The sequence below is a fragment of the Rhinatrema bivittatum genome, chromosome 1 (assembly GCF_901001135.1).
Source record: "Rhinatrema bivittatum chromosome 1, aRhiBiv1.1, whole genome shotgun sequence".
Classification (NCBI taxonomy): Eukaryota; Metazoa; Chordata; class Amphibia; order Gymnophiona; family Rhinatrematidae; genus Rhinatrema; species Rhinatrema bivittatum.
The window spans coordinates 571,496,228-571,517,531 of NC_042615.1; the positions used below are offsets into that span (position 1 = coordinate 571,496,228).

Below are 21,304 nucleotides of genomic sequence, written 5' to 3' on the forward strand. Positions count from 1 at the left end.
TTATGCAAAACACCACTGGGGCATGACTCCATTGAGATCCTCTGCCCCTTCTACAAACACCACCACTGAAGAATAACGTATCTTTTATCAGCCTGTTTTACTCAAACCCTGACCACTGTGGCCTGACATTGCAGCCTCGGCATTCCATGTTCCAAACATTACCACTGAGACCTGACACTTACAGCTATGGAATGCCATTTTCAAACCATAACCACTCTGGCCTAGCATTTACAGCTGTGGCATGCCGTATTCCAAAAATTACCACTGAGACCTGTCACTTACAGTACAGCATGACATTTTCCATCTATTAAAACTGTGGCCTGGCATTTACAGCTGCAGCATGCCACGTTCCAACTATTACCACTGAGGCCTATCACTTACAGTTATGGCATGCCATTTTCAAATCCTAACAACTGTGATGTGACACAGCTGCGACATGCCATATTCCAACCCTAACCACTGTGGCCTGAGACATACAGCTACTCCATACCGAATTCCAACCATTACCACCGAGGCCTGTCACTTACAGCTATGGCATGTGATTTTAAAACCATAAACACCGTGGACTAGCACAACTGCGGCATGCCATATTCCAACCATTACAAAAAAGAAGAATGTATGGCTCACAAAATTAATAAAGCACGGTTCAATACATGAGTCCACCAATTTTATTTAGTTACAAGCAACTGAAGGGGTTTTTCAAAATACAGTTCACTTCTTGAACAAGGAACCCCGATATGTCCGTGTTTCGCACCCAAGCTGCGTCAGGGAGACCAATGGATTCCCATCGTCTAAAAGATAGGAATTTTTATAAGTATTGAACAGTAGGCTAGCACGGAAGACATATTAATCAATTTAAATAAATATATGTAACATGAGGGATATACCAAGTACAGGAAGACAAACACAGAAAAAATGAGAAGGTGAGAAAGGGGAGAAAGGGGGGAGGAAGGGGAAAAGGGGGAGGGGGAGGAAGGAAGGGGGAGAGGGAGGAGAGGGGGTGGGGGCTGGTGGGTGGGGATGAGGGGTGGGCAGGTTGTGCTAGCAATAAAGAAAACCATTGTGTCCTGAAAAACAAATATATATATATATTTTTTTTTTATATATATACAGAGAATTTTGGAAACTAGCACAGGACAGGAGGGTGAGGGAAGAAGGGAGCAGAAGGGAGACAGATGGAAAGAGAGGTGGAAGGGAAGAAAAATTAAATGATATAGGATTGTTCACAATACTATTAGATTAAATTGAAAAGGAGGGTTAAAATGAGGTTCCATTTTTTAAAAAATGTGAGAAAACTTTGAAACAACCAAGCAGGGAGGATCCTAGGAGCAGATAAAACCCTCCCTCCTTAATCAAACTTAGAAAAGGGGGGGAGGGGGAAGGGGGAGGAGAGACCCCCCAGACCAAATTCAGGATACTGAAACAGAGCACAAAGTAAAAAAAAAATTAATCAAAAGCGAAGAAAGAATAAGTAAAATGTAAACTCATGTTCAGTCAGTATATCAAGGGCGCCATACATAGTCCAAGGCAGAGGACCGGGAAATCCTGCGATGGACATACTATACTACCGGAAAAGAATCGCATGCAATTATCAGCAATGAGGAAGAAGTAGTGTCAGAATGCGTCATGTCTAAATATATGAAAGAAAAAGAGGGAACGGTCTATTTGACTAAGTCGCTGAAAAGAAAAGCCTCTGGATCAAGAAAAATGCTAAGGAGGGCATCCCAACAGGACAAGTTTATAGAAAGCTGGAACATCATCAAAATATTCTCCTTATTTAGCATAAGACCGAACAGAGATTTTAAATAGCTGACAGCAATTAGGTAAGAAAGTATTAATGAGCCAGTTGCATAAAGAACAGAATGCCAGCAGAGCATGTGAAATTAAGTGAAGGGAAAAAATGAAGAGAGAAGTGAAGGCATGATGATTAATATTGAAAGATATTTAAAGATAAAATGTAACTCACGCATAGTGGGGTAGATTTTATAATTTTGCGCGAGCGCGTACTTTTGTTCGCAAACAAAAGTATGCTGGATTTTATATGATACGCGCATAGCCGCGCGTATCTTATAAAATACGGGATCGGCGTGTGCAAGAGGGGTGCACATTTGTACAACCTGCGCGCGCCGAGCCCAGCGCGCGCTGCCTGTTCCCTCCGAGGCCGCTCCGATTTCAGAGCGGCCTCAGAGGGAACTTTCCTTCACCCTCCCCCCACCTTCCCCTCCCTTCCCCTACCTAACCCACCCCCGGCCCTATCTAAACCCCCCCCCCTTTACCTTTGTTGGCAGATTTACGCCTGCTGAAAGCAGACGTAAATCTGCGCGCCAGCGGGCTGCTGGCGTGCCATCACCCGACCCGGGGACTGGTCCGGAGGCCTCGACCACGCCCCCGGGCCAGCGCCACGCCCCCGGGCCCACCCCCGAAACACCATGTCACGCCCCCGAAATGCCGCGTCATTCACGGAATGCCCCTGACACGCCCCCGACACACCCCTTTTATGAAGCCCCGGGACTTACGCGCGTCCCGAGGCTCTGCACGCGTTGGCGACCTATGCAAAATAGGCGCACCGGCGTGCAAGTGCCCTGCGCGCGTAAATCCAGCCGGATTTACGCGCGCAGGGCATTTAAAATCGGGCCAAATGTGAACAATCAGTTACAGGAATTGAATGCACTATACATGAGAACGTGCAGAAAATTACAGTCCTGCAGGAAAACTATGATATCAAAAAATATGTTAGACAGAAAAAGAGACAGAAATGAACACGCTAATATTTATAAAATGCAGCTAAAAAAGCGAGACCTTTTAAGTTTAGGATATGCTTATGCTGTGCACCTACAAATAAAGCCACCAAGGGTGTGCTGAGGGAAGAGAAAATAAACAACACATATTTATTTATTTATTTATTTATTTATTTATTTATTTAATTCTTTTCTTTGCCGGTATTAGTGGTTATATTATACCGGTTTACATCCAAATTGAAGGTAGAAAGTACATCAAACAGGGAAAGGGGATAGGACTGTAAGGAACAGGAGAGAAAGATGGCCGGAAAATGGCAAACAAGAGGTCAGAATAAATAGATAATAAGTTAAACAATGTAAGATAACTTAATGCTCTTCAGTGCGTCAACATAACTTCACGTAAAATCGATAAATAATGAATTAAAAATATATAAATCAATAAAATGTATAAAATATATAGTAACACATTAGATAAGACACGCTGGTGATCTTAAAAGCGGCAGATTTTGGTATACAAAGATCAGCGGACCATTTAAACAAGTGTGGAGATAAGCTGATACAAATATAGAGTGTAGAAAAAAAACGAAGAAGTTATTATATATATATATAATAAGGTGAGAATGAAGAAACCAACTGGTAAGCAAGCAGAAGACTGAAAATTACCTACTCTTTGCAAAGCTTTCAGCCTGAACAAGAGTAGTAGGAATCGTTGTCAAAAAACGACAACAATAAACAAGGTTAAAATTAGAAGGTTTAAGCGGGCGTAAGCAAAAGACAAACAATCTATGAGAACTTACTTTATACCAATGAAAAGCAAAACATTTTAAAGATGTCCAGTCTAACTGTGGGTTGTGTTGTTGTAACCATGGAATGCCAAGAACTATAGGATGGATGGCTCTCTGGATGATATAGAAGGAGATACTTTCAGTGTGGTTCGGTGAAATGTGACACTCCATCGGAACTGTATGAGGAGTTATCCTCCCCGGCAGGGGATCTCCATGAATGGAGGATATAATTAACGGCTTTGGACACGAGCAAGTAGGAATGTGTAGTTGCTCTACCACATCTTGTAGAATAAAATTTCCACCAGCTCCAGAATCTACTAAAGCCAGAGTGGAAAACCGATGTTCTTCGAAACCCAGGGTGACATGCAGAGTTAGTGGGGGAGCTGGAGAGGTGATGCCTAGGGTTACTCACCCGATGGAGCCTAGGCTTTGGAGTTTCCCAGACGTGTTGGACAACGGGCAATGAGATGACCCACTCCTCCGCAATAGAGACAGAGGCCTGCCTGCGGTGTCTTTGCCGTTCTTCAGGAGAAAGGGGGCCCCGTCCCAATTGCATAGGTTATTCCGTAGTTCCTTCGGGGTTAGATGCCGTTTGGGAGGCAGGAACAGAGCAAGAAGGAGTGGCACCTGCCATGTGCCTTCTCGTGCTTGATCCCTCCCGAGCTTTTTCCTGTAGTCGTTGATCGATTCGGGTTACCAAGTCCACGATGGAGTCCAAGGATTGAGATAACTCTCGGGCTGCCATTTCATCTTTTATTCTGGGTGACAGACCCTCTAAGAATATGGACCAGAGACAGTTCTCCTCCCAATGGAGTTCGGATGCCAGAGTCCTGAATTCAATGGTATAATCCACCAATGGTCGCCCTCCTTGCCGGAGTTGTAAAAGCTTGGAACCAGCAACCACTTGTTTCCCTGGATCGTCAAACACCGCTTGAAACAATTCCAAGAACTTAGGAAGATTTTGTAGGACTGGATCCGACCGTCGCCAGAAGGGGGAAGCCCAGGCCAGGGCCTTACCCTCCAACAGCGACAGGATATATGTCGTTTTGGTAAGATCATCTGGAAAGAGGGAGGCTTGAAGATGAAAGTGCATACTGCACTGGTCGAGAAATCCTTGACACAAGCGAGAGTCTCCGCCGTAGCGTGGAGGAGTCGGTAATGGAATCACGGAACGGGTATTACTCTGCACCACCGATGGCAATGGTGGTGGGACGGCCTGAGCTGTAGCTATAGAATCTAGACGGGCATTAAGTCATTCCAAGGAAGCCGCCATGGATTCTAGTATGCTTTGCTGCTCCATGACCTTCTGGGCTAGTCCAGGAATGGCCTGGCGAGCTGAGGCCTCTGCCGGGTCCATGGCCTTGGTATTCTGTTATGAATCGGAAAGTGGACCCCTGTTCCGAGGTAGAGTCAGCGCTACCGAAAAGGAAGTCAACCCTCTTCGGTCTCTACCTTCGGATGGCAAGGCCTGTTGAAGATGTTGAGATGAAGGCTTCACCCTGGAAGCTCATGATCCCCCTAGGAGGAGCCTGTAGGGACACGGCCACTGGGACTTAGGATACTCCCTGAAGAGTGAAGATGGTCTGGATGCAGGCGCCTCCTGCAGGTCGTGGGTTCCAGATGGCTGGCGCCTCCAGCAGATCGTGATCAGTCCGGGAGTACACGTCAAAAGATAGTCCCAATCTAGTCCAAGGGTTGAAGTCCAGAGAGAGGTCGAGAGCTGGTCCAGGAGCAGAAGAGAGAATGGTCCGAAGCCAATCCAGGAGTAAAGAAGGAGAAGGGTCCAGAGCCAGTCCCAGTCAATAACTGAAGATCACCACCACCGGTCCCGAAGGTCAGGAGCCAAAGAGTCAGTCCAACGAGGAGAAGAGCAGAAGTGGGACGAAGAGCAGATCCGGAACACAGACACAGGAACCAAGCACAGAGCCTCAATACCAAGGCAAGGTCTGAGTATCAGACCTTGTCTTAAATACAGGAACTGGAGGGAGAAGTCCTCAGGGGAGCCATGAGAATTTCCTGTCATGGCTCCTTTAAATCTTCTCTTCAGCCATGCGTGCGGCTCCTAGGAGGCTGAGGGGGAGGAGCCGGACCGCCGAGAACCATGCGGCTGGGTTGGGCAGCGGCAGTGGCCGCGAAGAATTGAAAAGAAGGCTGCCTGCCACTGCAGGAGCCTCCGATGCTCCCAATGAGTTTTACTGACGCCGTAGCTGCTGGCCCGACCCTGGTTACGGCCTGTCGCAGCTGGCGGCCATGACACCCGGCCGCGGGGCACCACGGCTGGCATTTCTAACAGTCGCTGTAAGCGACAGGCCTCAGTGGTAATGGTTGGAATATGGCATACTGCAGCTGTAAGTGACAGGCTTCAGTGATAAAAATGGTTGGAATATGGCATGTCACATCTATAAGTGTAAATGTCAGGCTACAGTGATTAGGGTTGGAATATGACATGCCGTAGCTGTGTCAAACTACAGTGTTTATGGTTTGAAAATGTCATGCCGTAGCTGGCATTGACAGACCTCAGTGGTAATGATTGGAATATGGAAGCCTCATCTGAAAGAGTCAAGCCTCAGTAGTGGCATTCCGTATTCCAACCCTAATCACTGTTGCATGAGTCTTTCAGCTATTGCATGCCATATTCCAACCATTTTAACCATTGAGGCCTGTCACAGTTGCAGCATGTGATTTTCAAAACATAATCACTATGACCTGACACTTACAGATGAGGGATCTGTACTTGGACCGGTGCTTTTTAATATGTTTATAAATGATCTGGAAAGAGGTATGACGAGTGAGTTGATCAAATTTGCAGATGACACAAAATTATTCAGAGTAGTTAAATCACAAGCAGATTGTGATAAATTGCTGGAGGACCTTGCAAGACTGGAAGATTGAGTGTCCATATGGCAGATGAAATATAATGTGGACAAGTGCAATGTGATGCATATAGGGACTCATGCTGTAGCTATATGATGTTAGGTTCCATTTTAGGAGTTACCACCCAGTAAAAAGATATGGGCATCATAGTTGATATTACATTGAAATCATCGGCTCAGTGTGCTGTGGCTGTCAAAAAAGCAAACAGAATGTGAGGAATTATTAGGAATGAAATGGCAAATAAATAGAGGATGTCATAATGCCTCTGTATTGCTCGATGGTTAGGCCACACCTTGAATACTGTGTACAATTCTGGTCACCGCATCTCAAAAAAGATATAGTTGCACTGGAGAAAGTATAGAGAAGAGTGTCCAAAATGATAAAGAGCATGGAAGAGCTCATCTATGAGAAAAGGCTAAAGAGGTTAGGGCTGTTTGCTTAGCGAAAAGAAGGCTGAGGGGGAATATGATAGACGTCTACAAAATCATGAAAAGACTTGAACTGGTAAATAGAAAATGGTTCTTTATTCTTTTGAATAATACAAGGACTAGGGGGCACTCCATGAAGATAGCAAGTAACACATTTAAAACAAATCGGAGAAAATTCAAAAAGGTTTGGATAAGTTCCTGGAGAAGTACATAAACTGTTATTAATCAATAGGGAATAGCCACTGCTTATTGCCAGCAGTAGTCGCATGGGATCTGTTTAATTTTTGTGTACTTGCCGGGTACTTGTGACTTGGATTGGCCAATGTTGGAAACAGGATACAGGACACTGGGCTTGATGGACCTTTGGTCTGACCCAGTGTGGCATATCTTATGTTTTTATCTTCTTATTTACAAATCCAATAAACTCTTCCTATCTACTTTAAATTACATTTTAAATTCGATCATATAGACTCTTCAAATAAACAATGAAACTATGAGAAAAAAAAGACCTTAGCATGGTTTGCTAAAACAGCTCTCTTTGGCTGATAAAGGTGTAAACATTGCTCTAAAATCCTCCAAAATCATTTTTTCTTTTCTCTTTTCAAAAATAAAAATTTCCCTTTAGTGATAATTTATGTGAAAATATATTACAGGTGCCTTATTTATTTTGAATTCATCTCATTGCTCATTTAGGCAGAATTTTAATATAGTTTCCTCCATCTTATATACCAAATGTTGTCTGCAAGTATCAATGCAACAGTAAAGAAGTCCTTCTCAGATTCTCACAATCAGCATTTACTGCAGAAACAGGCACACATCTTGAGGAGGCACACTGCAAACATTAACAGTCACCATATTTAGTATTCAGGCAATGGGTTTTGAAGCCCATGTGTGATCTGATTGAGAAGATTCTGGCTTTAATGTTCCAAACCCAGCATACATAAATTTTGATTAGGTTGGATCAAAATACAGACATTTGAATGAGAGTCAAGCTACCATAGTATTACATAGAATCTGCTATTCTGTCAATCCTTATTTAGAAGTGTTTTACTTCCAACTGTGTAAAATCCTCCAAAACTCTCAGGGTAGAAGCATTTGATTTCCAAAAATTGTTCTTGGTTTCTTTAAAATGTGGAGTCTTATTATTTTTTTGATTTCCACAAACATATGAACACCTCCTTGCTTAAATTCATGGAATTTTGTAACTTCTGTAACCTAAATTCAACTGAATCTCTTCATAGAACTTATTCTGTGCAAAAAGCCATAAAAATAAACATTAGATAAAATGTCTGATTCTTTTTTGCCATGTAACAAATATAACTGAACAGAACATTGACCTCCCTCACCATTATGCTGCAGGTTTTGCATTTCTTTTTTCTGTTGTAATAAGCATACAAGGAGGCCAATATATTGTTGTGCAAATGGTATAACATGAGCAAAATTGCTAAACAGCATGCATTATCATGGTTCCAGATTTCAGCACGTTCCATCTGGTGTTTTGGTGTTTGCTTTCTTTAATATTGCAAACTCATTCATAAAACTTAAGCAAAATCACTAATGAGCTCATTCGTGATTCATCTTAAGTTAAATTAAAAGGAGAAAATGGGTGATTTCCTGCAAAACGTAGCTATACCTCAGGGAGGTGTAATTACAGTTTGTTTTTTTAAAAGGTAGTGATTTCTCGCTAACTTTTTCATACAGAAGTCACCACAGGAGCTATTTGTCTCATATGCATATGACCCAGTGCAGTGAGAAAAACATCTTGCTGTATCTGGCCATTCCTGCAGTAACTTGTACAAGATGAATGAGTTGTTGTCAACCTTACTATGCACATCCCAAAAAAGATATATACATAATATACTATGTGTCTTCAGATGTTGCCTTGATCCTTATTCACTAGGTTTCATTCTTCCTCAGTAGATCATGAAAAAATAGCTTTATACAGAAAGGAAACAAAGAAAACTAACTTTCCTTTGAGGGAGAGCCTGTTTACATATATTTACCAAACTAGTGTATCGGGAAACTTGGTGCTTCTTCAATCCTTCAACTTTAAATTTATTTTTTTTTAAATAAAAACAAAATATACTCTCCAGCTGAATCTTGTATTTACCTTAATTTATGTGTGCTTAATAATCCAGTTAGATGATTTCCAATGTAAAGCAGAGGCAAAGGGAACAGCTGTAGGACAAAGACAATGACAACACAATGACTGACAGCTGACTATGAGCAATTCCCCGGCAATTGTATAGTGACACCATAGCTTAGGGCAGGGGTAGGATACTCTGGTCCTCAAGTGCTGCAAGTCATGTTTTCAAGATATCCACAATGAATATGCATGGGATGCATTTGCTTGTAGTGGAGGCAAATGCTTCTCATACATATTGAGTGTGGATATCCTGGAAACTTGAGCAGCATGCTGCACTGGAGGAATGGAGTTGCCTAACTCTGACTTTGGGTAAACCAAAAGCTAAAGTTCCTTCCTTCTAATCAACTTTTTTCCAAGCTGCTTCTTTGGCTGCTCCCTAAAAATGAGCCAAGAGAAGACCAAAGAAAACCATCAATTCTATATCCCAGTGGAAGAAAAGCTTCCATACCCCAAATGTGGCATCTTCCTGGAGTAGCATCTCAAATCTATGCAGATCATCAAACCCAGTGTTTTTTTTCATCTTCCAGGAACGTAGTTTTCCCTAATGCGTATTTTGAAATGTAAACTCTTGCTCACCCTCTAACTGTACACACAGAAGTGAGAACACTGATGGTTTCCCTTACACCAGTTGCTAGGCTAAGCAAAGCCAGTAAAAGGTGTATTAGCACCTTAGGTAAACCTTCAGCCTTGCCTGCCCCCCTTAGACTATTCAACTCAACAACCCTGATGACTCCCACCATCAAACATCCTAGAACAATCCTGTAGAAACATATAACTGGACATCAAGAGATACATATTCAAAACATAGCCGTTTATTTAAGTTAGATTTATTCGGCTAACTTAGGCCTGGATTTATCAAAATTCACTAAATATCGAATGTGATAGGAAAAGAGGTGCATTTTATGGTAATAGGCAGTTTATGTAAGAGAGAGAGAGAGAGAGAGAGCACCTAGCCATAATGCCCTCATGCTAGATAGGTATTTAGATCTCTATGGGAGGCCCACCTAGTCGAGGTGAGGTTTAGGTATTAGTGTAGGGATTAGGGGCCACTTTCACATTCAAAGTGAGATGTACGAACAGAACAGTGCTCTCTTGTAGGGATGTGAATCGTGTGCCCGATCGTTTTAACGATCGGGTTAGGCTGGGGGGGGGGGGGGGGAATCTGATTGTTAGAGATGTGAATTGGGATCGGTTCCGATTCCAATTCACATCACTAATTTTTTTTAGTGAAACCTGCGCCGATAAAAAAAAACCCACCCGACTCTTTAAAATTATCCCCTTAGCCTCCCCCACTCTCCCGACCCCCCCCACCAAACTTTTTACACATACCTGGTGGTCCAGGGGGGCCGCGGGGAGCGATCTCCCGTTCCCAGGCCATCAGCTGCGCTAAAAAAAATGGCGCCAATGGCCCTTTGCCCTTACCATGTGACAGGGTATCCGTGCCATTGGCCGGTCCCTGTCACATGGTAGGAGCACTGGATGGCCGGCGCCATCTTTAAAGAGTCATCACATCTTTAAAGATGACCTTTAAAGATGGCCATCCAGTGCTCCTACCATGTGACAGGGGCCGGCCAATGGCACGGATACCCTGTCACATGGTAAGGGCAAAGGGCCATCGGCGCCATCTTTATGAGTGGCAGCCGATGGTCCGAGAGCGGGAGATCGCGCCCCGCGCCCCCCCTGGACCACCAGGTAATTTTAAAAGGTTTTGGGGGGGTTGGGAGGGTGGGGGAGGCTAAGGGGGTCAGTTTAAAGGGTCGGGTGGGTTGTTTTTTTTTATCGGGCCATCGGCGCCATTTATATTAGTGGCAGCCAAAATGGCGCCGATGGCCTGAGAGCGGGAGATCGCGCCGGGACCCCGCCCCCCCCCCCCCCCACTGGACCACCAGGTAATTTAACATTTTGGGGGGGTTCGGGAGGGTGTGGGAGGGTAAGGGATTGGTTTTAAAGGGTCGGGTGGGTTTTTTTTTTATCGGGCCATCGGCGCCATTTATATTAGTGGCAACCAAAATGGCGCCGATGGCCCGAGAGCGGGAGATTGCGCCGGGACCCCCCCCTCCCCCCACTGGACCACCAGATAATTTAACATTTTGGGGGGTTCGGGAGGGTAAGGGATTGGTTTTAAATGGTCGGGGTGGGTTTAGGGGTTGTTTTGGTGTGCTGGTTTTCCCGCCCTCCCCCCAAATAATTCCCGTGCCCGATTTAACGATTTTTGACGATAAATCGGGGGAATTTGTATTGTATCGCGCACTCTAACGATTTTTGACGATTTAAAAATTATCTGACGATTTTTTTAAATTGTCAAAAAATGATTCACATCCCTACTCTCTTGTGAAGATGTGATGACCTTCGGAGTGAGGAAACTCAATCAAAGATGAGATTTGTGCAATGTTCTCTCAACCTAGCTTGATGTTACCCAGGTAGAGAGTCCATCTAGCATGAGGGCTTCATGGCTGGGCTCTCTCTCGCTCTCTCTCTCATGATCCCCATCAATTCTGTCAATTTGTGCTAAGATAGCGCTTTGCATAGACATTAGTGCAAATTGCGATAAACAGCCTATTACCATAAAACACACCCCTTTTCCTATCGCATGCGATATTTAGTGCATTTTGATAAATCCAGGCCTATGTTAGTTCGGTCTTGGGCTTATTTCTTTGCAAAGGCTTGCTCACTCGCTTTAAGCTTTTCCAATATTTTTCCACTTAACTTTTTTTTTTAATATTAATCCAGGGTGGCCTCTGACTCTCACTGCTCACTTACCTCCCTTTATTTATAAGGAGGTTACTCCGCTACCCATGCCCTTCAAATAATTTGCAATGTGGTTTGTGAGAGTTCTCGGTGTCATAATTTTCAAAGCAAGTATTTCTTTCAGCCTTTCTTACTGTCTCACCAGAATAACTCTAAAACTGACATTAATCTTCATGCTTCAGCTTTGTATCATTTAATTTTAACTATCTCACTCCTTACCTTTTGTTGAAACTATATAAAACAAGTTATTTTATACAGCCATTCACACACCACATTCAACTGCTAGTGTGTTTTATTTCATTTATTTATTTAACTATTCTTATCATCCGGTATCCATTTTGTGATCGACGCAGAGTACAAAGAAACATTCATAAATAGCAAGAATGATACAATAACATTGAATACAGTAAATATTACATTCTAACAGTTATCACTCATTAATTAAAAACATTGTTAAAATAAAATGCCTTCAAACTGCTTTCGAAATATCTTGAATAAAACACAGCACCCTGGGCAACATGTTTCATGACAGAGGAGCAGCATATGAAAAGGCACTTGCCCTAGAGGATTGTAATCTATAATTTTTTAAAAACAGTACCTCCGGGGGTTCCGGAATGACGTCACCGGAGGCAGCAGGGTAAAGAAAAGCTCCGGACCCTCTCACCCACCATGGGCTCCCATCCCCCGGGGTGAAATTCGTTTTAAAAAATGTTTTACCTGGAGAGGGGCAGCATGATGTGGGCTACTGAATTACTGCAGTTTGCGGCGAAAACGAGCAGTTAATGACTGGATATGAGCCTGAGAAGCTGGCAGCCTTCCTCCCTGCTAACTGTAAGCTACTTCCGGTTCCCATCGCCTGTATCGGCCGCCATCCCCGCGTTTAACTCTTGATTTTTCATTTCCTCTTGTGCAGAGGATAAAGAGGACACCTGGGGCTATCAAATTGCTGCAATCTGAGGCGGAAACGAGGGTCTAGGGTCCCGGGATGAGGCAAAGGTCGGCGCGTACTGCACACACTCAGCAGGCAAACGTGGCCAAAATGGCGGCCAGGGGAGATCTTAAAGCTACAGTAGCAGAAGTTTCAGAGGAGGCCCTCATTAAGATATCAGCCAGGGTTGCTGAGGCATTAGAAGCTAGACTTTCAAATATACAATCCTCTCTACAGATCTCTATGGAAGAGGTTAAGAATGCTGTGGAAGGGCAGGCTAAAAGGCTCGATGAAGCTGAGCTAAGATTGTCTGCCCCAAGAAGACCGGCTACACACTGTGGAACAGCAAGTACAAGCTCTATCTGCAGCAAATACATCCTTGTTAGACCGCTTAGATGATCAAGAGAATAGAAACCGGCGGAATAATATTAAGATCATCGGACTTCCCGAATCTGTCTCTGAACAAGCACTGTATGATCTTATTGAAAATTGGCTACCGGATCAATTGGGTCTGACTTTAACTTCTGACCGCTTGCGCTGCGAACGGGTGCATCGGATGGGGCCACCCAGGGATGCTGCAAGCAAGCCACGACCTGTGATGGCCAGAATTTTAAACTGGCCACACAAAATCCAGCTCATGCGAGCCTTTCGACAGCGTTCTGGGGTGGAATATCAGGGACACCGGCTCCTGCTGTTCCACGATTTCTCTGCAGCAGTGGCAGCACAATGGAAGGCCTTGTCCCCCTGCATGTACGGAGTTGCATAAGAGAGGGATATCGTTTGCGCTCCTGTTCCCTGCCAAGTTAAGAGTACAGCACAACGGTATTGTTCATTTTTTTTTTCTAAGAGGGAAGAAGCAAATTCTTTTCTATCATCGCTGGAGCCTGGAGCTGTTTCTTGAATGCCACGGACTAGGTGTCTTTGGATCAAGATGCAATGCTATTAAGTCTTCATTTTCTCACTGACAGACTGGCTTCGGAATCTCATACCGGGGATACTCACTGTATCTTCATGGCACGGTTGTTTTCTCTGTTGGTTTTGTTGCTGCAGATGGCATGGAGTTTGCTGCTCAGCTGCAAGTTCATTTTACTGCTGTTTTTATTTTTTTTCTGTAGCAGGAATCGCTCTTGCATCTTTTCGTTGGAGCACGGCTCTGTTCTCTGCATTGCTAAGGCATGTTAAACTTCAATTCCATAGTGAGCCCGTGATCCTCTACTCCCCACCATATGTGTTTTCTGGCTCTCCTATGGGGATTAACTTTGCTTCTAACTGGACCGCGTACTCTTGCAATGTCCGTTTGTTCTGTTTAGGAGATGATTAAATCTTTTGCCTTATAAGTTTGCTCAGCTCATGCACTTATATTAGCAGCAATCTGTTCTGCGGGCAGAATTAGAGAGGGGGGGAGCTGGGCGGGGGAGAGGGAAGAGGGAAGCCCATGACCTGATAGGGAGAATGGGTACTTGGTGCCTCTTATGGAGCAAGATGTTCTGGGTATGGAAGTGTTCAGTATGTTTGTGGTATATGTGGATTTGGATGATGTTTGAATGCGTCAGTATGGATCTGCATGATGGGGGGGGGGGGAGGGGAGGGTAAAAAGGGAAGCCCAGGAACCTTTATACTTTTCCATTTTGTTTGTGCTGTGTATGGACTTTGTCAAGCAGTGGGAGATGGGGCGCCCAGGCTGGGGGATGTTCGGTCTGCCTACTGTAATTGCTTTTCTCTTGTCACAATTTGTATTTTTTGAGCCCTTGGCCAGCTGACATGGTATCGGTTAAGGTAACTTCCATGAATGTGGATGGTATTCATTCTCTGATTAAACGCAAAAAAATATTATCTTTATTCCAGCGCTTAAAAGCTCAGGTGGTCTTTTTACAGGAGACCCATTTGACAGAGGCGGAACATCAGAAATTAAAGAGGGAATGGGTGGGCAACTGCTACTCTTCATCTTATTCTTCTCGAAAGAGAGGAGTGGAGATACTTATACATAAGCAGGTACCATTTCAGCTGGATAGAGTTCTGAGGGACGTGGAGGGTCGATATGTGGTGGTGGTGGGGACACTTTACAAACAACGCATAGCTTTTTGTAATGCATATGCCCCAAACATATACTCCCATGATTATTTTGTCAATCTGGTAGGTATTTTAACTAAATTGCCTGACTGTGACCTTATTTTGGGAGGAGATTTTAATACCGTTATGGACAAGCAAGTTGACTGTAAACCCCTGAAGCCAATGAGTGGTAATGACCTCCATTTGGGTGTCAACTTTCTTTGTTATGAGTTAAATTTAATAGATATTTGGAGATTCTTGCACCCGGGGGATCAAGATTTCACTTTTTTTTCCCACCCGCATGGCACTCACTCCCGGCTGGATTATATTTTGATACCTGAAAAATGTTTTCCTTGGGTTACCGATGCCACCATAGGGACTATTTCCATTTCAGATCATGCTCCGGTTTCTGTCACTTTTTGTCTGGGTAAGTCCCATCCCCCGGCCTTTTCTTGGTGAATGCTTCCAGACTTGGAATCTGATGTACATTTTCAAGACTATCTTAAGCAAGGTTGGGAAGAATATATTCATTTTAATAATAAGCCCGATATTGCCCCACAAACACTTTGGCTGGCTGGTAAAGCGGTAATGAGAGGTAAAATTATAGCCTATGTTGCCACGCAAAACAAGCAGCGGAATGCCGAAATATTGCGCCTTACCGCAGAGTTAAAACAAGCGCAGGGCAATTTTGCAAGAGATTCCACTGAAGTGAACAAACAAGAGGCGGATCGGGTGCGCAAAGCTTTAAATAATGCTCTGCATCAAAAAGCCTCCAAATCACTCCGTTATTTTAAATACAAGCTGTTCAAACAAGGGAATGTACCCGGTAAACTCCTCGCCAATTTAGTTAAACCTCGAAAGACAAAATCCTTTATTACGAGGGTTAGGGGGCGTGATGGAAGCTATTACACTCATCAAAAAGACATTGAAGCCCATTTCATAGATTATTATCAGACATTGTATGCCTCCAAACTGCACAATTCGTCTGTGTCGACAGAGTTTTTTCAAAATTTGGTTTGGCCTTCCCCACTTGGGGATCAGCTCCAGGCGTTGAATGCACGCATCGTAGACTCTGAACTCTTTGCCATTATACAGAAACTCAAAAAGGGGAAGGCGGCTGGTCCGGATGGACTTAGCAATGAGTTTTACAAAGCTTTGAAGTTTCCCTTGTTGCCGAGTCTCGATTCCTACTACAATTCTTTGCTTCAAGGCTCACACCTCCCACTGGAAAAAAATTGTTCAACAATTATTCTTTTATCAAAGAAGGGGAGAAATCCCAAGGATTTGGGGTCTTACCAACCTATTTCTCTCATTAATGTTGACATTAAAATCCTTGCGGCGATACTAGCGGCTTGGCTTAGCAATGTCTTATCTACTCTGATACATTCCGATCAGTCTGGTTTTATACAACGGAGGCAAGGGGTTCAAAATGTGAGACATCTTATTGCAGCCCTCAGTTATCACTCACAGGAAGAGGCCCTAATCCTTAGTCTAGATGCTGAAAAAGCTTTTGATTCCCTATCCTGGGATTATATGGTTTGGGTTCTTACACAAGATGGGATCACAGGGGACTTTGTTTCATGGCTACGGGTTTTATACAGCAACTCCAGTGCTCGCCTTTTCATTAACGGAGGCTTGACGACCTCCTTCCCCCTAAAATGTGGGGTGTGTCAAGGATGCCCGCTCTCTCCTTTGCTATTCGTCTTGGCAATTGAGCCTTTAGCGGAAAAGCTTCGCCGTGCTACCGGATTCCGGGGGTTTAGTTTTGGGGGGCACCCCGTTAAGCTAGCTTTGTTTGCTGACGACATTTTATTATTTGTAGGCCGGCCCCGACAAAGTGTGCCAGTTATACTTTCCATTTTCACACAGTTTAAGGAAATCGTGGGCCTTCGTATTAATTTTTCCAAGTCAGAAACTTTAGCCTTAAATTCCCACCTCCCCGCCTCTTGGTCTGGTTCCTTTCCCTTTACATGGGCCCCCGGGAAGCTGAAATATCTGGGGGTTTGGATCCCTAGAGAATTGGATCAATTATATGAGCTCAATATCCGGGAAGTTTTGGTTAACCTTAGGCAACAACTGCAGGCTTGGCAGTCTCTCCCTCTCACTTTTTCCAGGCATTGTGCGTTACTAAAGATGATGATTGTTCCTAAATTGCTATATAAGCTTCATATGCTTCCAATCTGGCTTACTGCCAGTGATCTTAAGAAATTGCAAGTGGGGATGGTTAAATTTTTGTGGGTTAGTAAGCGAGCTCAGATTAAATATCAAACTTTGACGTATCCTAAGACACAGGGAGGGATGGGACTGCCAGATTTTCGCATATACAATGTTGCCTGTCAGATGCGCTTTATCGGAGAATGGATTATTGATAACTATACTTATTGTGAGTAGGGGCTGCTGACTCGCATGACTCACCCTTCGTCTCCCCTCTATTTAGTACAAGCACCGGCGGCCAAGTTACAACATCTGGCTATTCCCAAATGCTTGTTGCAACCATGTAGATGGGCTTGGAGATGGATTCGCAATCTTTATCATCTATATAGCCCTTTCTCATTGTTCACCCCTTTAGTGGGTAACTGTGATTTTCAGCCGGGCGTTGGTGCCAATGGGGTTTTTCAAATGTGGGCTCGCCAGGGTCTTATGTATACTTTTCATCACTTTTCAAGTGCTAAGCTATGAGACTACGATTAAAAATTTTCAGTTACAACCTAAGTTTTTTTTTGCTTATCTTCAAGCGCGACATTATTTACAGACCTTCCACTGGTAGCCAGCGGAGTTCTTGAAGGAAAGTGCTTTCGCTAATACCTTGTTTCAAGTCGCATATTCTCATAATTCTATAAAAGGCTGGAGTGGACTGATAAAAAGCCTACTGCCCACCACGCAACTCGATCTTTTAGCCACCTTTTGGGAACCATTGGTGTAATGGATATAGTGGTTACCTCACTCAACTCCTGTTTTACTTCTCTTCACGAGCGCCTGAGGATGGTGGTCTGCATGACTTGCACTTCAGGATTATCCACCATACCATTTGTGATGATGTGCGGCATTTTCAAATGGGCCGCCTTTCCTCTCCACTATGCATTAAATGTCTCCAGGAGGAGGGTACTATGCTCCATCGGTTGATATTTTGCTCCACTCTACAAGTTTTTTGGGATCAGGTTATGGACTGTATTGCTAAATGTCTTCAGCTTCCTCTTAAATTATCAGCAGCGCTCCTCCTGGCTGGACCACAGGCGCTGCCTACAAAATGCACTGGGGCCCAAGATCGCTTCAGTAGGATTGCGCTTTTGTTAGCTTGTCGAGTGATATTGGCTGACTGGACTGATCCTTTACGGAGGCCATCTATTACGGCCTGGCATATACATATGATGGACATGATGCTCCTGGAGAGGATGGACTTTACTACTTCACCTAAGAATACTGATAAGCAATACGCTGACTGTTGGGCGCAATACTATTCTCTTCTATCACCCGTTTTTCAAGGTCACTTGCTCACAGCAGGCTATCGTACATGTTGGTTAATGTTTCTTCTGGCTCTACAATTTAAGTTGATTATATTGTTTGTCTTCATCCATGCCCGCTTTTTGGTTATGAGCTTTGGGGTTGCTGGGCGGGATTGGGGGGAGGGGAGTGGTTATGATTGGGGGTGTTGCGAATGGTGGTTGAATGGGTATGCGCCTGGAGCGTTTGGGAATTTGTTAGTCTGACTGGATTGGGATTCTTAGTACTATCCAGGGGTGGGGGAAGCTGCATAAACAAATAAAGAAAAGAAGGCTTCCATAACCTTTTTGTTAAACTGGTTACCATATTGATAGTGTTGTTCAATGCTATGTTTTTTTCTGTAACTGGGATATTGTATGTCTTCACAATAAAAAATGATTTTGCAAAAAAAAAAAAAAAAAAAATGGTACCTCCAAAAGGTTTGCATCTGTTGAATATAACGTACATTGCGGCTCATATTTTTTTTTTTATACTTTAGCCAACGACGAGGATTCTCAGTTTTTAATAATGTAAAAACCAATCTCCACTATCTTAAAATGAATCCTTTGGGAAACAGGAAGCCAATGTAATTCCTTAAGTGCTGGGGTAATATGTTCAAAACGGCTCATACCAAATATTATGCAGGCTGCAGTATGTTGTAGTAACTGCATAACATGCAAATTATTATTAGGTAACTCCCACATGTAAGCTGTTACAATAGTCCAACTGTCCCTATAAAATACTTTATAAACTGTTCAAAACATCATACCAAATATTAGTTGCGTCAGTGGCATCAATACCTTTAACTTAAAAAAAGCTTTCCTAACCACCTGCTTGAGGTGAGAAACAAAAGTTAAAGAATCGACTACTACTCCTAGCTTGTTCCTTCAATTTTTTTCCACTGAAGAAGCTCCTAAAGCTGTTTTTGCCACAGTGTGGCTAGAGCAACAGCTGTGCGGGTCTGCCTCAGTCAGTTTTCAGCATTGTTCTCCCCCTTCTAAACTGTAACTCTCCTGTACAATGTTGCCATATTCATGCCTCGCTGAGGTGTCGGAGGTAACTACTTTTAGAGCTGTCACTGAGCCTTACTGTGCCATGTACTTACTAGAGCTCCAAGTTGTCCTGTATTCATGAGGACATCATGCAGATTTGTAACCCCCTGGGGAGAACAGGTCCTTTACTTGGCACTCAGGAGTACATAGAATTTAAAAATAGAGACGGACTCTTTCTGCATGACTCCTTTTAGTCTCTATATGACTCCTCTCTACCTGATAGCTTTCATCAGAGTCCAAGAGTTCCAATATGTGGGGATGAACAATAAATAGCTCTTATACCCTGCTTCTTTGCAATTAAACCCTGTTTCCATGCTTAGTTAACAGTAGCAATAATTATACGGTCTCAGCATCCAATAAACACACAGCAGAGGCATGGTGGTTTCCAACTTCTTTACTGATTGTTTGATCAGATGACTGAATAATATTTACACTTCTCTCATTTGAGTGAGTAGCAGCAATAAATAATAAGACGGCAGAGCCTCACCTTCTAGTGGAAACTCAATATTTACACAGAATAACTCCTTGCATCCAGTTCCTTAATTTCCTCAGATGTACAGATTAAAGTTACCTCTTTAAACCTCCCAGTTTATTTCCTTTTGGCTCTCACCACTGGAGGTGGTCAGAAGAAATCATACTGTCCCAATATTTAATCAGAACTTACTCCCGGATTTAATAATCTTTTCCAGAAATCCTCTTTGTTTATGTTTAACTCCTTATGCAGTACCAGAAGGGCACTTCGCTCTCCCTTGTATTTTCCTGTATTCTTTCCACTCCTTAGGCAGCACCTGATGGGCACTTCTCACATCCTTTAGTAATCTTTCCCCAATAGCAACAAACTTCTTGTTATCTTTATGTTGTATCTTCTTTATTTCTCCTATCACTGCACTTTACCGGGATCCCTTGCTTTAGATGTTTGTAACTGCTCTGTATCTTTCTGCATGAATGACTTCCCTCTTCATAGGTTTGGTATGCTGACTCCCAGCTACCATGGGTTATCAGCTCCAAGTGGAAAAAATATTAGTTGAACCCCAAGGGGAAACTTAAGCAAGAAGCAGGAAGGCTGGAAAAAATAAATCCATACCTCCAACTGAAGAGATAGCTCAAAACAATTAATGCAAAAATATTCTTCCTCTGCAGCAGGTCACTGGCAGGTCTATACTTGCTAGGAGACATAGTACAAGCAGGTCTCCTTTACCCCACCATCCAACCTCTAATACAGGAACAGCCCAATCCACCGCAACCAGGGGGATGGGCTCTCACAGGGAAATCTCAAAAATTGGTTTAAGAGAGTCCAAACAATCTGTAAAGGCAGGTAGATGAGTCAACGGGAGGCCAATTCCTAAATGGGAACTTCCTTATTCCTGTCCTATAAATTAGAAGAAAAAATTAGAAGACAGGAGGCAGAAGCCTCCTAATTCAACAAAATCCAAACTAAAATCCATGAGGATAGCAGGTGCTTTGGGATGATCAAGAAAATTAGCACATACCATCTGCATGTTCCCACACGGGGGAGCAAAACGAAAATCTCTCTCACTTACTGCTACACAGAATTTCGCCATCTTAATGGTGCACTCCTGTAATAAGGGGAAAACAAGGGTCCTTTACCAATATTTTAGGTATAACTTTGCTCTTTTAGATTTATTGTGTGACTGTGATACCAAGTCACGTCACTTCCCTGACGGTGTTCTTCCTCCGCCAGCTCATTTGCTTGTTCACCCAAGCCATGCTTGAGTTGTCATGTCAACAGCTGTTTGGAATTCTGAGCAGCACTAGTAGTGTTTATTCGCAAAAAAAAAAACCAAAAAACAAAAACCTCTTTCCTTTCCATTCTTTTGTCTGAAACATCAGGAGCCATACAGAGATCTCCCATCTCTGTAATGATTTTCTCCGAATCCACTTCGTTTTCTGTTTCTTTATTTGTATTTGTATTTTTTTTTTTATTGCTGTGCTGTTCATGCTGGCAGTGTCGTTGCAGATGATTTTTTTAAAATTTTAACTTTGTGGCTTTCTGAGGCTTCGGGCAGTGTCTTTGGGCTCTCCCACCCCTGCTCCATTTTATTTATTTATGTATTT

General features: G+C 43.4%; 1 protein-coding gene across 3 annotated transcripts in view; it reads right to left on the bottom strand.

The window, feature by feature from the left end:
- Positions 1 to 21,304, bottom strand: part of SLC35D2 (solute carrier family 35 member D2) — a 188,342-nt gene that overhangs the window by 111,610 nt on the left and 55,428 nt on the right. For all 3 annotated transcript variants that reach the window (XM_029617737.1, XM_029617729.1, XM_029617744.1), the window contains exon 4: positions 8,936 to 9,003. In XM_029617737.1, the coding sequence (XP_029473597.1) occupies positions 8,936 to 9,003 (68 nt within the window). The remainder of the gene's footprint in view (positions 1 to 8,935; positions 9,004 to 21,304) is intronic.